The sequence below is a fragment of the Heterocephalus glaber genome, unplaced genomic scaffold (genome assembly GCF_053883595.1).
Source record: "Heterocephalus glaber isolate CG9 unplaced genomic scaffold, H.glaber_assembly_v1.0 deba00001561, whole genome shotgun sequence".
NCBI classification, from domain to species: domain Eukaryota; kingdom Metazoa; phylum Chordata; class Mammalia; order Rodentia; family Bathyergidae; genus Heterocephalus; species Heterocephalus glaber.
The window spans coordinates 13,838,278-13,855,934 of record NW_028258349.1 but is presented as its reverse complement, the minus strand read 5'-3'; the positions used below and the strand labels follow the sequence as shown (position 1 = coordinate 13,855,934).

Sequence of the window (17,657 nt, the reverse complement as noted above, 5' to 3'; positions counted from 1 at the left end):
CGCCTCCCGGCTGGAGAGGGCGGGTATTGTGTTGGCTCCGCCCCAATAGAACCCGGCCGGGTGGAGACTCTGGCCGGTGGTGAGGTGAGGTTCCTGGAACCTTGTAGGGGACTTTGGCGACGAGGTCCGAGTGACTTTGCTTTTGGCTGAGCCTCTGGGTTGGAGACAAATCACTTGGAAACCTGTGGCTTTCTGCCCGCTTTGCTTTAGCCTTCGTTTGAAGGCAAGGGATTTATACCTTCCTGAATTCAGCGTTCACTGAGCCCCTGCTCTGTGACGCGATGCTGGGAACCCAGCGATGGTCACACCAGACTGATCTTTGCGTCACCAGGCAGTCGAGGCCCGGAGGAGCTCTGTAAAGTGACTAGAGTTGCGATGAAGAAAGCCTAAGGTTGAGTAATCAAGAGCTGGAACTGTGGAGACCCAGGGCATGGTGGGAGTCCAGACAGGTCCTGATCCGATCTGAGAACCCCACCGGAGGCCTGCCTGGAGGAGGTGCTGGACCCAGGGTTCTCAGCACAGATTTGAAGACAAATACTTCACCAGAGAACCACAGGGAGGCGTGAGGATTGCAATGCGGAAGCTCACTCAGGCTGAGGGCTCAGAGCCAGAGGGTGGAAGTTCAAGGGAGGCCCCTCTTGGGGTCTGGGAGGCTTCCTGCAGGAGGCGCTGTATGAGCTGTCCCAAGGGAAGGGGGCAGGAAAGCAGTGGAGAGCAGTCAATGGGTAATTAAATAAATTCTTTATTACTGAAAACAGTAGGAACCGAGTGTGGTGGCGTAGTAATCCCAGCACTCAGAAGGCCCAGGCAGGAGGATTGCTAAGAGTTCTAGGCCAGCCCGAAATACATGTTCAGACCTTCTCTCAAAAAGAAAAAAGGTGGTGGTGGTGGGGGATACATGAATGCATGAGCAGTTGGGATGGAAAATAATATCAAACATTTGAACTAGATAGTGAAGGAATGGCTTGGTTGAGACAGTGGCTTTGATAATAAACCGAGGGCCAAGAAAGGACAAGGGATAAATATTCCATGAATCAAGACCAGTAAATCCTAGGCCAGGGATTTAGGTCAGTGTTGATGGGCCTGCCTCAAAAGCTCAAGGTCCTGAGTTCAATCCTCAGTACCAAAAAACAAACAAAAAGCAAGCAAACAAAAAAGAACACCAAATGCTACCAGGGCTTGGTTGTGCACACCCATGATCCCAGCACTCTGGGAGGCTGAGACAGGAGGACAAGTTCAAGCCCATCTTAGGCAATTTAGTGAGACACTGCCCCAAAATGGGGAGGCATGCAAAGCTCAGGGCAAAGACCCTGGGTTTAACTCTCAGCAAGTGCAAAGCTCTGAACGCAGGAGAGACTTCAGTATACTGGTGGCAGGAGCCAGGGCCACGCCCACTGTTCAGCCTTATATTTGAAGAACCTCAGCCAATTTATCCACAAGAGGTTTACACAGTTAAGGGTTTCTGTTAGATTTCTATGCACGTCCTCTCTCACCTTGCAGTGGGTTCAGGCTCTGATGGTGAAGATGGGTCTCTCCCAGCACTGGAACCCCCGCCAAGCCCGGGCTTGAGCAAGTGGCAGGAGCCAAAGGCAGGAGAGGAAGCCAGGCCTGTCCCCTCCTCACTAGCTCAGAGCTGTTTCACCAAATTCACTTAGCAGCTCTCAGACCCAGGTGTGGTTGAAAATGCTGAGAAATATACAACAGTCAGCAAAGCCAAATGCCTGCCTGCCAGAACAAACTGTCCACTGGGCAGAGCTGGTACATTTGACACTTGGAGTGGGCACTTTATTCAAACACCCCATTTCTCTACCAGAAAATTATTTTCTAGAAGAAACACATACCACCACGTCCTGAGTTTGATCCCTGGTACCAAATAAATAAACAAACACATACCAGAGAAAGAGAGAGAGAGAATAAATACATACATGTGTGAGATCCTGTGTTCAATCCCCAGTCCCCACAAAATAAAGGACAAAATTGCAATTTATAGATTTTTTTCTTTTTTTGGTAATAGGGATTGAAGCCAGGCCTGTAATCCCAGCACTCTGGAAGGCTGAGGTAGAATGGCCAAGAGTTCAAGGCCGGCCTAAACAACATAGCAAGACCTCATCTCAAAAAGAAAAAGGACCAAAAAAAAAAGACTGAATCCAGGGCCTTTGCACTGAGCTACATCCCTAGCCCTTTTTAATTTCTAAATTCTGAGATAGGGTCTCTCTTAGTCACTCAGTTGCCCAGACTGGGCTCAAAGTTGTGATCCTCCTGCCTCAGCCTCCCAGAGTTTTGGGATTACAGGCATATGCCACCATACCCAGCTTTAAAAATCTTTGTTGGCTTTATTTTTAATTCTAGAACTGGGCAACATTTCATTCCATAAAAAGAATAAGCATTTTGATGAGCTGAGCAAAAGAGCTTAGTTTTATAGATAGAGAAGGGCTGAAGAAAGCAGAAACAACAGAGCAAAAAGTGAATTGGACATTTCAAAGTTACTTTATTAGGTGGGGCAGACGGAACAATTGGAAAATGCAAATAATGCTCAAAGTCTGATTATTTCTGGGTACTTCTTTTGTATAAGGATTAACTCGTTTCAATTGAAACTATTTGTAAAGTTTGGCCATTATCTTTCTAATTGTTATTTCTCCAAAGATCAGATAAAGGTTCCCAGGGTGCCGGAGACTCAGCTTCACTGAGCCATGCACCCATTCCGGTTTCCAGCCAGCTTGTTGCAGGCCAGGGCAGGAGTTTAGGCCAAAACAGTGTAATGCTGGGATTACAGGCCTGCACCACCACATTTGGCTCCCAGCTACAGTATTTAGGAGGCTGAGACAGAAGGATCATAAATTTGAGACCAGGCTGTACATGGTGACACACACCTGTAATCTCAACACTCAGGAGTCTGAGGCAGGAAGACTGCTGTGAGTTCAAGGCCAGCCTGGGCTACATAGTTTCAGGCCAACCTGGAAGAAACAGGGAAGCCCTGTTTCAAAACAACTAATAATAATAGCTGGGGATTTAGCTCAGTGGTTCCACTGCCTGCCTCTAAAGCACAAGGACCTGAGTTCAATCCCCAGTACGCAAAAAACACAACTAATAATAATGAATATTATCAATTAATAATATTTAATACACAATAATAATAATTTCAAGACCAGCCTAGACAATTCAATGAGAACCTTTCTCAAAATGAAATTTAAAATTCAGTTAAATTTAAACCAGGTGTGGTGGCAAACTCCTGTAATCCCAGCACTCACGAGGCAGAAGGAAGGAGGATTCACTGTTTGAGACCAGCCTGGGCTACATAGTGAGTTCAAGACCCCCCTGAACTACATAGCGAGGCCCTATCTCAAAAAACAGTCAGGGCTGGGGATTTAGCCCAGTGGTTCTGCTGCCTGCCTGGAAAACGAAAGGTCCCGAGTTCGATCCCTGGTTCCAAAACAAACAAACGAACAAACAAATATGCAACCTCACAATCATTGAATTTCTACTGTGCTGCTTCATAGCTCTCCACAGAAGTTACCGTATTGTAGTAAAGTGTCTCTAACATCCTGCACTTCCTATGTTCATTTTGTCTCTGCAAAAGCTCCAGCAGGCTGGGTGGATCCTTTTGTTCACCACTCTCTTCCTGGTCCCCAGATCATGGTCTGGTGCAGAGCAGGGACTCAGGAACTATGTATTCACCAATAAATCAATAGATGGATGGGTGGGTGAGGGAGTGAATGAAGCACCCAGCAAGAAAATGAGTTCAAAAACCGCCTGTAATCCCAGCACTCTGGGAGGCTGAGGCAGGAGGGTTGCAAATTTAAACCCAACCCCGGACAATTTAGCAGCAAACTCACACACACACACACACACACACACACACACACACACACACACACGGTTCATGGCTGGATGGGTAGCATAGCGGCAGAGCTCTTGCTTAGCATGTAGGCGGCCCAGGGTTTTATCCCCAGCGCGGAGGACTCCAGACTGGACCTCCTGCAGCCAAGTCGGCCGGGCCCCAGCACTGTCCCTTGCGACCACCAGGGGGCGTGGACAGGCCCGGTCCTCCAGAGCCTTTCCTCTCCGGACCCCGCCTCTGGGATGCAGGCCGGGGGGTTGGGGGAGGCCTAGAAAGCAGGACTGGCCTGGTCTTTCGGACCCTCCGTGCCCAAAGCAGGGAGGACTGCGGGTTTCCGGCCGGCGCCGTGGCCTGGCCTCAACGCTACAGGCGGGGAAACTGAGTCTGGGCGATTGGGGCGGCGCCCCCACCCCCGTGAGAGTGAGCCCCGCCCCGCCCCGGCCCCGCCCCCGCCCCTCCCGGCTGTTAGAGGCGCCCCGGCTCGGCAGATGCCAAGCGCGCGGCCGTCGGCTCGGGATGGCAGCGCAGCGGCTGGGCAAGCGCGTGCTGAGCAAGCTGCAGTCCCCGTCGGGGGCCCGCGGGCCGGGGGGCAGCCCCGGGGGGCTGCAGAAGCGCCACGCGCGCGTCACCGTCAAGTACGACCGGCGGGAGCTGCAGCGGCGGCTGGACGTGGAGAAGTGGATCGACGGGCGCTTGGAGGAGCTGTACCGCGGCAGGGTGAGACCCCGAGGGCCCGGGGCTGAACGGGGGGGGGGGGGCGGCGGGACAGACCGGGCCCGGGAGAGGCGGAGGGCGGTCCAGGCTGGACGCTGGTGCACACGCAGCCTCTTTTGCACAAGAGGACAGGCGTGCATCGCCCTGGGGAGTCTGTGTAACACAGCACAGACACACGTACACACTTGGGTCTCCAGACCCCCAGCAAGTCCCCGGGAAGGGTCGGGGTTAGGGTATGGGAGGTGTGGAGGCCCAGCCTCTGTATCTAAAGGGTGAAAGGGGTGTAAAGCCAAACACATGGTGACGGGGAGATAGGAGCACAAGCCACGCACAGCAAAGGAAACAACAGAATACACAGATGTCCACGGTGACAGAAGTTAGAGCCACTGACAGCCACAGCCACACACAAACTCAGAAGGACACAAGCTGGGGGATTTATGGGTCCGTAAACGCTACAGCCAGCAGGCTACCCCAAGGGCACAGTAGCACGGGACACAGCTATATACCCCACACAAGACAACTACACTCAACACAAGGTGACTCAAGTTACAGCTGTTCAGAGATCCGCATCAGCCCAAGCTGTAGTGACACAAAGACAAGACAATCTCCAATAGCTCCCCTGGGCCACAGAGCGACTCAAGTTACATAAGACCATCCATTACCTTCTCAAGAAAAAAGTCACAGCTACCAGCAAACCCAATGACAGATGCCACAGCCAACCCCAGATATAAATCAATAGCAGTTACAGCTACAGCAAGACACAAAAGCTATGGATACACATGGTCACAAAGTCGCTGCAAATGCAGCTGCCCTTGGCATGTAAGAGCTTCAGCCACAGCTATATATATGGGCCCGTAGGCCACAGGCAGATGTGGATGCTTTGTCACTTGAATCTTTGCTGGAAGTCATACTTCCTACCTACAACATACATGTGCCTAGGAACATAGCCAGGTACCTGGTGGACATGGCAGAACACACACACAGAACCAAGTCCCACGGAGCTGGCGGTATTTTGAAACAGGGTCTCACTAAGTCATTCAGTTGCCCTGGCTGGGCTCAAACTTGGGATCCTCCTGTCTCAGCCTCCCAGAGTTCTGGAATTACAGGTATGTGCCACCACAGGAGCCTTCTGAGTACAATGATGGCAGAAACCATGACCCCCACAGTGGCACAAGGGCCTTCTGTTCTCAGACGCACATTAGAGCTCATCCATAGTCAACAGGTAAATGTGGCTGATAGAGGTTGGTGGTATCCTCAGTGGGTACCATAGGTGGCCCTGTGGGAAGCCACCCAGATGCCACATTCCTCTGCCCCACAGCTAGCCCTGGACCTTCCGTGTGTGTCAGACTCTGGCCAAGACTCACGAAGGCGTATGACACGTAGATACCCCAGGGCTTTGCCAAACCCTCCTTGCCACACACCCTCCCTCCCCACCCCCCCACTCCCACCGGAAAGCAGGACTCCATGGGGCCACACTCTCTTGCTGGGACAGCTGGGTCCTGTCCCTGTCAGCAGTGATGAGCCAGCTGTGTTTTGGGCCACTGCCCCAAGAGTCCAAGCTCTGCACGTCCCCCATGTCCGGTCAGGGACAGATGCATGAGTCATCTCACTCGCCCACCTTGGGGGTCATGGTTGGTCACCTCCCCAACCCATCGGCCTGCACTTTGGCCTCAGAGCCTGCCTGGTTCCTGTCCCCTGGGGGAAGGGGCCCGCCCCAGCAGCCTCCCCTCCCGCACCTAGTGCTGAGACTTTTCCTTGAAAGGGCAGAAGCCAGCCCCTCTCCTGAATCCCAGAAGCTGACATTCCAAGACTGGACCAGGCCTGTTTTCCTTGGTGGGAACTTTGGCCAAGGGGAGAGACCGGTGCCAACCCCGAGGTCCCTGGAGCCCATGGGCCCAAGCATTGGGGCCTGGTACAGGGCCCCTGGCCTCCATCGGCCCATCTGTCACCCCTCCCCCAGCACCCAGATGTCCCGCCTTGGCAGTGCTGTCCCTGACTGCCTCGTTATTGCTCCAGAATCTGGCAGCTGGGCCCTGGGGGACCTGGGGCCCCTCCAGAGCCCTGGATAGAGGCCAGGGAGGGAAGGGAAGGGACCCTGACAGCCCTCTCCCTGCCGCAGGAGGCAGATATGCCTGATGAGGTCAACATTGATGAGTTGTTGGAGTTGGAGAGTGAAGAAGATAGAAGGCGGAAAATCCAGGTAGATGGGTGAAAGCCACCCCCGGTCTCCCACTTTGCATTGCCCCAAAAGAGCAACCAGAGCTGGGCTGGGGATTTAGCTCAGTGGTGCTGTGCCTGCCTTAAAAGCACAACGTCCTGAGTTTGATCCCCGGTACCGAAAAAAAAAAGAGTAGCCAGAATTAATATGTTTCATGAGCACTTACTTTGCACCAGATGCTGGCTCGATTTCTTTACACTTAGTTACTCTTCTTTTTTTGTTTTGTTTTGTTTTGTTCTTTTTTGAGACAAGGTCTTGCTATGTAGTGGAGGCTGACCTTGAACTCCAGGTGATCCTCCTGCCTCAGCCTCTCCAGTGCTGGGATTACAGGCCTGCACCACTATGTTCTTCCAGTCCCCACAAAACCCAGTAAAGTAGGCACAGTTAATATCTCTATTTTCCAGACAAGGAAAATGAGGCCCAGAGAGGTTGAATCATCTGCCAAGGGTCACACAGCTCAGTCAGAGCAGAGCTGTGATGCAAAGACAGGCAGTCTGGCTCCGAGCTCCTTCCATATGGCCTCTGCCCTCTCAAGGGTAGTGCACGTGTAACTTCCTCACCCATGTCACGTGTGACTCAACCTCACCCAAGTCAGCTCCATAAGGGCTGCATCTGTGTCCTTTTCTTGAAATCTGTGGGGTCTGACTTCCATTTCTTTTACTGCCTTTGGGCCTTGTTGGGTAAGGGGAGAGCAGGAGTGGTGACACATGCCTATGATCTCAGCACTTTGAGAGGCTGAGGCAGGAGGATCCCAAGTTCGAGCCCAGAGTGGGCAACTTAGTGACTTAGTGAGACCCTGTGTCAAAAATCAAAGTTTTGGATCAAAATCAGAGGGCTGAAAATGTAGCTCAGTGCAAAGGCCCTGGGCTCAAAAGTCATTCCCCAGTACTGCAATGAGGAAGGAAGGAGGAAAGAGGGGGAGGGGGAAGGGGAGAGCTGGAAGGGTCTGAGTGTTAATCATTTACTATTTTCTGGGGTGCAGGGGCTCCTGAGGTCATGCACGGACCCCACAGAGGTGAGTTTCCCTGCCCCGTGAGGAGGAGGGGCCAGCCATGGCTGCAGCGCGGCTCTTCTCTGCTCTCCAGTGATGTCCTTTGTCGCTGTTGTCCTCCTCCTCCTCCTCTCTCCCCATCTGCTACAGGGGCTCCATGATGAGCTCCCTCCGAGCTGCTCCCCCATCTGCTCCTGCATCCACCTCTCCCGTCTACCTGTCCCGTGCTGTCCTTTGGCTGCCCATTTTTGTCCCTCTCCCCTCCTATCACTGCCTCTACCGCTGGGCTCAATGCCCCACCTCTTGGGGGGCCCCATCCTCCAGCCCTGAAACTGGGCCACCCAACCCCTCCCACTTCCTTCCCTGCTTTAAAAGGGAAAAATATTCATGTTTCTCCAAGAGCTCTGGGCTGCCTGAAGGACAAACGTCACTGTGTCAGTTTGCCCTGGAGCTGTCTCCGGCCTCTGTCTCGGGGGACCCTCCTGTGCCTCTCTAGGCTTGAGAAGCTTCTTCCAGTGACCCTGTGTCTCTCTGTGTGTCTCCATTTCTCTCTCTCTCTCTCTCTCTCCGTTTTATTTTTTTTTTTTTTGAGTTTTTTTGACTCAGGGTCTCGCTATGTAGTTCAGGTTGGCCTTTTTATTTTATTTTAATTTTTGGTACCGGGTATCGAACTCAGGGCTTGCTCTTCCAAGGCAGGTGCAGTGCCACTGAGCTAAATCCCTGGCCCATGGTCTTGAACTCACTGTGTAGCCCAGGCTGGCCTCAAACTCTAGACAGTCTTCGTACTTCAGCCTCTCAGAGTGCTAGAAACACAGGGGTGCGTCACCACGCCCAGCAGCCATCTCTGTCCCTGTTTCTTTTTCCACTTTGCTCTCTTGCTCTCCCCCCAATCCTTCCCTAACTCCACATCCCTCCATGACCCCAAAGCAGCAGGGAGGGGAGCCAGAGGGACTGGGGGCCCCCTTCCCTGTGTTCTCAGCACCCACCCTGTCTTCAGGACTTCATCCAGGAGCTGCTGGCCAAGCTGCGAGGCCTCCACAAGCAGCCAGGCCTCCGCCAGCCCAGCCCCTCTGAGGACGACAGCCTGAGCCCCCGATAGGACCGGGCCGGACAGTGCCCCCTGACCGCTGTGACCCTCGGCTCTTCCCAGCCCCTGGCCTGTGTATGTGTTGTATTTAATGGTCTGTAACAGTGACCCGCGTGCCTGGTTTTCCTGTCCACAGTCACCCAGGGCTTCTCTGAGCCCCCAGCCTCCCTCTCCTCCTGCATTCCCAACAGATGGAGAATCCCTCCTCCTCCTGCACCTCCACCAACAGGAGTGTGAGAACTGCCCCGCTGACCCAGAGGCAGCCACCTTGGGATCAGACTCACATCCTGTTCCCCTTCTCCCAGCTGGGCCCAGTCCTGGCCAGCAGGACTGTTGTGGGCAGCAGGCTGGGGAGTGCCATGGCCCAGTCCTTGGGCTGGGGGCAATGCACACCACCCAGGGTGGCCCCAGTCACAACACCAGGTGCCACACAGCAAACATGAAGTGATCAGGCCGCCATTGTGTCCTTGGCATGGCTGTTGGAATTGAGGAGGCCACAAACGGGAGCAGAAACGGGAGCAGAAATGGGAGCCTGCACCCTGGCGGAGAAGGGGTCACCGGAGGACTCGGCCAGGTGTGCTGATGGCACAAGGGACTTGGGAGGTGCCGGGAGCCCTTCCCACTGGGGTGGTGAAAAAATCCGGGGGCCTTCCTGAAGGAAGCCTCATGAGGCAGGGCTCTGGAAGATGCTTTGGGATTGGGGTTCAATGGGTACCAGCCATGTCTGGGGGGACTCAGAACTTGGGGGTGGAGGGACTGACCTGGAGTTGAGCCAGGGGAAATACCAGATATTAGCAGGAACTTCCCCCAGTTGTGATGGACATGGACAGCACCCCCTGAGCTGGGTCAGGGAGGTCTCATGCTAAGCAAGAGTTAAAAAATAATCCTTCTGTGCTGGTGCTTGGGGCGACCTGGAGGGGACCTGGGCTCAAGAGGACAGTGGCTGCTTAACACATTTTAACAACAAGTCTGGTAGACCCCGTGCCCCAGCTGTGCAGTCGGGAGAGGGGCAGTGGGCTACTGAAGTGCCCCAGCATTCCTGCTGGGATCAGCGCTCCTTGAAGGGCAGCCTGGCAGGCCCAGCCGGCAGGTGGCCTTGTCCCTGTGCAGAATGAGCAAGTCCACTTGTTGCCTCCCATCACCTGGGGCCACGTCCTTAACCCAACCTAGGCCAGGAAATGCTACTTCCCTGTCCCAGAACCTGGTTTTGGTTCCTCCTCTCCATGAGGGTGGCAGTGTGCTCAAGCCCAGTCCTGCAGTGCCTTGCATTGGGCCTCTGGAAAATGGAACTTCACAGATGAGAAAACTGAGGTCCAATTCGGTGAAGTGCCTGCCTAAAGTCACAGCTGGGAAAGGGCGGTGCTGGGCTTCAGTCCCAGACATCATGACTACAGAGTCCAACTATTTAACTCCCACAAGATGGGGCACACAAAAGCAGGGCTTATTTTTAGTGGTGTGAGCAGATTGGCTAACTCATACTGAGGTGTTAGTGACTGCTCACAGCCCTTGAAGATAGCCTGTCTAAAAGGAATAAAAGTGACTGAGAACAAGGCTACAGCAAAAGGATTGGGAAACAGCATACCATAAGGGTTCAGAGGATAGCTGGCCAGCCCTCAGGAGGCTGAGGCAGGAGGATTGCCATGAGTTTGAGGCCAGTCTGGACTACACAGGGAGACTGTCTCAAAAACAAAAAAACACAGCCTCTGACATTTCTGTCTAGGTTCAAATTATTACTTCCTAGCTGTATGATCTTCAGCGAGTCACTTCCCTCTGTGTCTCAGTGTGGACATTTGCAACGTGAAGAAGATTGGAATTGTCTCTGCTTCCTAGAGGGCTGAGGTTCAGTCACATGGCACAGACCAGGGGCAGGCAGGTACCAAGCACCAAGTGTTACCAATTTTATCTTTGCTAGGAAAGGGTCACCCCTAACTCACCATCCCTGGCTGGCAAGATGTCCCTTTGCAGGCCCTGACATGGAAAAGGCCCCAGTGGATGTGTGGACCTGCATTGAGGCCTCACACTCCCACCCTGCCTTCTCCCACTGCCTGTGGTCTGCAACCCACATGGCAGCCAGATGACGCTTGTCGCACTCCCCTCCCCCCGTCTCATCCACGTCCTTCCCTATTCCTCTTCCCTCCAGAGGTCATGTTGTTACGAATTTCTTGGTATGGTTCCAGGATCTGCAAACCCCAGGGAGCTAGCAAGAATCTATGTCCTATCCCCTCTTTTGGTGCCACATGGCAGATTTTACCTCCCACCCCACCCCCATACTGGGGACTGAAACCAGGGCCTCACGTGAGCTGTATCTCCAGCCCTTTAAATTTTTTTTTATTCTAAGACAGGGTCTCGCTAAGAGACTAAATTGCCCAGGCTGGGCTAAAATGGGATCTTCCTGCCTCAGCCTCCCAGAGTACATCTTGTCTTTTTCATTTCACAACCCACGTTGGAGGTGCAGGTTAGGGTTAGGGTTAGCAATGCTCTGCCCTGGTCCCCAGTCTCGCTCCTTTACTGTTCTCACAGCCCCAGGGTTCCCCTGCAGGTCTCCAGCTTTCCCTGCCCGCAGCGCTCAGATTCCTTCATCCTCGCGGTCATTTAGATGTCAGTCTCTGGTGGTACTTTGAGCACCTAATCCTTGTGTTCTCGCGTCTAGAGCAGCACCCGGCCCACAGTAGGTACATGGATAGTGGCAGCGCCACCTGGTGGCCATGTTCCACGCGCAGCTGCCTCTCGCAGGTGCGAGCCTCTGCGCCCTCTCCTGGCTATGTGAGTTGGGGTTTTTTGCTACCGGGGCTCGAACTCGGGACCTTGCAGAGGCAGCGGCAGAACCATTGAGCTAAATCTCTGGCCTGTGTGAGTTGGTTTAAAAGACTCGAACGTGAGCTAGGGTCACTGAGTCGCAACCAAGGTAGCAGACATTTAGTCCTAGAACAGGCCCAGGTTGGATGTTACAAAGCTCTTGCCCATCTTTACCTCCTCTCAACACCAGAGGCTTTGCTAAGCAGGATGAGAAATACTAGATCTGAGCTTGCAGTGATGATATGATTGGGAGTCACATTTGATTAAAATGTCTTAGAAATACTTCTTGCTGCAATAATAAAGAAGGCCGGAAGGCTTTTAAAAAAATATTTACTTACTGGGGGCTGGGGATTTAGCTCAGTGGTTCAGGCGCCTGCCTTGCAAGCACAAAGTCCCGAGTTCGATCCCCAGCACCAAAAAAAAAAAAAAAACTAACCCAAAACAAACAAACAAAATATTCATTTTGGTACTGGTGATGAACTCAGGACCTTGTGCTTGCAAGGCAGGCGTGGTGCCACTGAGCTAAATCCCCAGCCCCTGGGAAGGCTTTTCTTTTTTCTTTATTTGTTTATTTATTTATTTATTTATTTTTAGGAAGGCTTTTCTTAAAAAAAATTTTTATGTTTTTCAAAAATTTTATTATTATTATTATTTTGTGGTACTGGGGAATCGAACTCAGGACCTTGCACTTGCCAGGGAGGCACCGTGCCACTGAGCTACATCCCTGGCCCTAGGAAGGCTTTTAATGAAGGGTTTGATATAGAGCACCAAGTAATCCAAACAAGCAAAATAATCCAAACAAGGAAATATAACTCCCAACTTGCTAGATATCTGATACACAAATTTGTCTTCTCTAAAATCGAAGAATAAATTCTAGGAACAACAGAGGCTGAGAGTAGGAAAAATTTATTTAGAGAAAGACAGCTTCTGTCTAAGACAGAAGAGGGACCAGAAAGTGGGTTCCCTGCTTTTCAAAGATGTTTTATAGCGCAAAGCCATGAAGTAAGATGGGTGCAAATTTTAAAAAAAAAAAAAAAAGATGGGTACAAAGTGGGACAAAACTGTAAGGCCCAATGGACAATGACAAGGTGGGCATGAGGTGGGACAAAACCATGATTAACCAATAAGATTACAACTACAGTCACCCAGGTAATATTGATTAAATGGGGATCAAATGGGAAAACAAGTGACATACAAGGAATTCCTAGAAAGGAAATGGGCTAGGGAGATTGATGTCTATTTAGAATATCAATCACTGGGCCAGGGATTTAGCTCAGTGGTTTTGCCACCTGCTGCGCAAGCGCAAGGATCCAAGTTTGATCCCCAGTACCAAAAATAAATAAATAAATAGATAGATAGATAAATAAATAAAAGAATATCAATCACTGCTATTCATCTCTAGGAGAAGTAGATAAGTGTAGTACCTTTTCTCTTTTTATAAAGTTAACCAGTGAATGTGCCTCAATTGTTTTTCTATGCTGTGGGCCCAGGTTTATCTAACTATCTTATAATTTCTAATTTAGTGAATGTGGTTGATATGAGAATAGCTTGTCAAAAATTCAATATTGTGGGCTGGGGATTTAGCTCATTGGTTCTGCTGCCTGCCTCCCAAGCCCAAGGTTGTCAGTTTGATCCCTGATACCAAAAAAAAAAATTCAATATTGTATTGCTGACACTGCAGTAATCAATTGAAACATAATATTTTTTGAATTGCAAAAAATTATTATTATTATTATTATTATTTTGGTTATTTGAGACAGTGTCTCACTATGTAGCCCAGGCTGGTGATCCTCCTACCTCAGCCTCCGGAGTGCTGGGATTATAGGCGTGCACCACTATGCCAGGGTCTCTCCTTCTCTTCCTCTCTCCCCCATGAGGGTCAAACCCAGGGCCTTGTGTATGCCAGGTAAGTGCTTGCTCTACCACTGACCTCTGTCCAGTTCCCTGGGTCACTTTCTGGTTCAGAAACTTCCTCTTGGCAGATGGCTGTCTTCTTGCTATGTCTTCATGTGACAGAGGAATAAGGGAGCTCTGTTTTTTGTTTTGTTTTGAGAGAGAGTATTTTGCTTTGTACCCCAGGCTGTGCTTGAACTCATAGCAATCTTCCTGCCTCAGCCTCCTAGAGAGCTGGAATCACAGGTATGTGGCCACACCTGGCCTAAGGTTCTATAAGGATGCCAGCCTTCCTCTGGAGAGCTCAACCTTCATGATTTAATCACCTCCTAGTGGCTTCACTTCCTAAAGTCACCACACTGGTGATTAGATTTTCATCTTTTTTTTTGGTGTTTTTGAGACAGTCTTTTGAACTCACAATCCTGCCTCAGCCTCCTAAGTGCTAGGGTTATAGGCGTTTGCCATTATACTCAGCTCAGCTGTGAATTTGTTTTGTTTTTTTGTTTTGGTACCGGGGATCGAACTCAGGACCTTATACTTGTGAGGCAGGTGCCGGAACCACTGAGCTAAATCCCCGGCCCCTCAACTGTGAATTTTGAAGGAAACACATTCAATTCATAGCCTAGAACAATGAAGTAGAGGTGATAAACCTCAGAGAGTATAAATCTGGGCTGGGTGCAGTGAGCTCATGCCCAGCCCAGCACCAAAACCAGGTGTGTTTAATGGACTCACTGGGAAAAGAATATCCAGAATGATGACCGGAATTTGGAAGCTACAAGGAACTTCTGCACACTAACGCGGAAAGACAACAGCCCTGGTGGAAAAGTGGGCCAGACCATAGATGGGAAGAGGGGGCCAGAACATCAGGAAATACTCATGATAAGCGATGACCCCAAAGATGCACAGAAGACAACAGTGAGAACCCAGCCTGTACCCCTGGCCTGGAAAGCCCAGAGAGCAGGATGCTGGTGAGCACTGGTGGGAACAGCAGTGGCCTTGACCCCCAGGAGAGACGGTACCCAGCCCAGCCAGTGCAGGCACATTGGGGCCACCTGGCCAACCCCAGACCTGGGTGTGTGCATCATGGACCAGCATTCTGCAGAGTAACCTCATTGGTAAATTTTGTTTTGTCTTTTGAGTCAGGGTCTCACTATGTACCCCAGGCTGGCCTTTAACTCTCTGTAATCCTTCCTGCCTCAGCCTCCCAAGTGCTAGGATTACAGGAGTGTGCCACCATGCCTAGCTTCTGTTTACTTTTTATTTTTTCAGTTCTGAGGGTGGAACCCAGGGCCTACATCCTAGGCAAGCACTCTACCCCTTCAGCTACACTCCCAGTGCTAGCTGCATAGACCCAGGGTTTCTTCCCTTTCCTCTGAGCCTCTGCCACTCTCCCTGGTGCCCCACTCTGTCCAGGGCTGTCCCCTCATCTCCCCAGCCAGAGTGGGGCCCCATCTGTCTGCCTCTCTGTGCCTCGGCTCCTAGTTGTCTCCGGACTCAGCCAGCAGCAGCACCTGGGTGTCTGATTCACATCTCACACTGAGCTTCTGGTCTCTCCCCAAACCTCCCTGCACCCCAAAACATGGCCTCTCTTCTGGAAGGCACCTTTGATGTAGTCAGAGACCAGTATAGAGCTGGGGACAAACAGACCCCTGGGTCTTGCTATGTAGCCCAGGCGAACTGGAGGAGATCCTCCTGCCTCAGTCTTGTGAGTGCTAGGATTACAGATGTGCATCACTGCACCCTGCTGTAGCCTGATTTTTGTTTGTTTTTATCAGTACTGGGGATTGAACTCACGGCCTTCACACTGAGCTACATCCTCAGGGTAGCTAAAACCCTGAGACAGGGTCTTGCTAAACTGCTAAATTGCCAAAGCTGGGGCCAGTCTTGACATCTTCCTGCCTCAGTTTCTCAGAGGGCTGGGATTGTAGGTGTGCACCACCATGCCTGGCTCAGCCTGTTACTCATCAAAAATATGATTTGTGTTTTTTCTGGAGGAGTACTGGACTTAAAAGGCATCTTTCTGTGAACTTGGGCCTATAGATGACCAGTAGGTAACTAAAAGCAGAACAAAGCTTGACTTTCATTTTGTAGCCTTTGTTACATAAAACTTTGGGTCAAATCCCTTCTTAGCTCTGCATATAGCTGTGTTCATCATTTAGGGAGTGTTTGTCTAAAAGTTGCCAAAACAAGGTTGATTAGCCCTGAATTTACATAAAGCCCATGTCATCCTCCTTTGAAACAGAGAAAAGACAATGGATTTACAGGGACACTCAGCTACACCCAGAAGTCTCCAGCCATTGTCCCAAAACTGTGACCACCTCGATGCCAGGAAAACCAGAGCCCCATGACTGCAGCCACCACAAACAGAGACGTCCTTTCATGGGACCAGGCCCACCCCCCAGCCATGAGGATCCCAAAGCCAGATAGCCAGGCCTGAGAAAATGATCAGCGGACCCTAGCCCGCCAGCTGGTCCTTAAAGTGGCCTCCTGCCCTTGCTGGCGGCCAGTCTGATCCCCTTCGTCTGAGTGAGCCCCTCAGAGTGAGCGTTTCCGGTGCAGTCCTTTCCTTACCCTCCTTTGGTAAGGGCCGGCCTGATCTTTGTCAGCTCCTTAAGCTAAAGTCTCTGACCATTTTCTCTTACTTTCCAATTACAGCTTTTTCCTGTAAATCACCATTTAGTGTTAATTTGCCTTATCCCTAAGAAGCAAGGACCCAAGTTAGCTGGCAACTGATCCTTAGAGACTTAGGGGCATGGGGCACAGTGGCACACACTCCTGTAATCCCGATACTATAGACAGTCAAGGTAGGTAGAAATCTTGTAGGCAGTCAGACAGGGCTGGACTCTCGAGGGAGTCAGTGCAGATGAAAACACATCAAAAACTGGCTAGAGGGCAGGAGATTTAGCTCAGTGGCATCAAGCTTGCCTGGCAAGCGAAACGTTCTGAGTTTAATCCCCCATACCAAAGGAAAAAAATTAGCTAAATTGCTATACTTGTAATCTTATTGGTTGATTATAATTTAACCCACACTGTACCCACCTCATGACTTTGGTCTATAAAACTTTCTCAGAGAAGTGGGCTCATTGGCAACCCACTTTCCCATCTCCTCCTGCCTGTCAGGAGCTATTCCTATTCTCCATTCCTATTCTCCAATAAATTTTCCTACTCTTAGCCTCCATTGTTTCTTAGAATTCATTCTTTGACTTCAGGGAACATGAACTCAGCGTATCTGACATCTAGTAGGTTGGGAGTTACATGTTTTGCCTCTGTATCACCAGCACTCTAGGAGGCTGAGGCAGGAGGAACACAAGTGTGAGCTCAGCCTAGGCAATTTAGCAACTTAGTGAGACCCTGTCTCAGAATATAAACGGCTGGGGTATAGCTCAGTGCAAAGGCCCTGGGTTTGATCCCTAAGATCACAAAAAATAAAAAAAATAAAAAATAAATAAATAGAAAGAAAAAGGAGCAAAGAAGGACTTGGGGGCTTGTTAGGGACACATTCTAACATCCATCTTCCGACACCCTGAATCCACAGGACTGGGGAGTAGAGGTAGGCATGGATGGCAACTTCCCTTGGGGCCTGTGGGGATCCTGACACAAATCAACAACCCCGTTAGCAGAGGGGTTCACTTCAGAGTAGAGTTCAAATCCCAGATCTGGCTGCCGAAATGGATGCTGGCCCTTGTGAGGCATCACCACTCTGCCCCAGCTGCTGTCTCTGAGCCGTGAGGGGCTGAGTCTGCTTCCCCCTACCATGGTCTGTGGGATTCAGTGATGCAAAATTGGATGAGAGCTCTGCAGAGGTGTGATGCACTGGAAGATCTAAATTGGTGGGACTTCTTTTTTTTTTTTTTTTTCCGGTGGGACTTCTTTCGCCATCGTCTTACTGTCATTTCTGTTGTTGCCCAGGTACTGTGTGGCCCCACCAGCCCCACCTTGTCTGTACGTTCCCTGGATGGGAGATTTTTTTCCCCCCTCAGAACTGGAGATTGAGCCCAGGGCCTTCACACTGAGCTAAATCCCCTATCCCTTTTAACAGTTTGAAATGGAGTCTCCCTAAATTGCCCAGGCTGGGGTTGAACTTGCAATCTCTCTGCCTCAGTCTCCTACCAGAGTGCAG

General features: G+C 50.9%; 1 protein-coding gene across 2 annotated transcripts; it reads left to right on the top strand.

Annotated features, from left to right (window-relative positions):
* The first annotated feature begins 4,089 nt into the window (after positions 1 to 4,089).
* Positions 4,090 to 8,956, top strand: Ppp1r14a (protein phosphatase 1 regulatory inhibitor subunit 14A). Of its 2 annotated transcripts, XM_004859160.4 has the most exons (4): positions 4,090 to 4,555; positions 6,672 to 6,752; positions 7,753 to 7,785; positions 8,759 to 8,956. In XM_004859160.4, exons 1-4 carry the CDS (start codon positions 4,355 to 4,357, stop codon positions 8,858 to 8,860), a joined length of 417 nt encoding a protein of 138 aa, XP_004859217.2. In that variant the 5' UTR covers positions 4,090 to 4,354; the 3' UTR covers positions 8,861 to 8,956. The 2 variants fall into 2 exon arrangements, with proteins under 2 accessions (XP_004859217.2, XP_087047494.1); XM_087191368.1 differs by lacking the exon at positions 7,753 to 7,785 and having other exon boundaries at positions 4,313 to 4,555; positions 6,672 to 6,760; positions 8,741 to 8,956.
* The last annotated feature ends 8,701 nt before the right edge of the window (positions 8,957 to 17,657 follow it).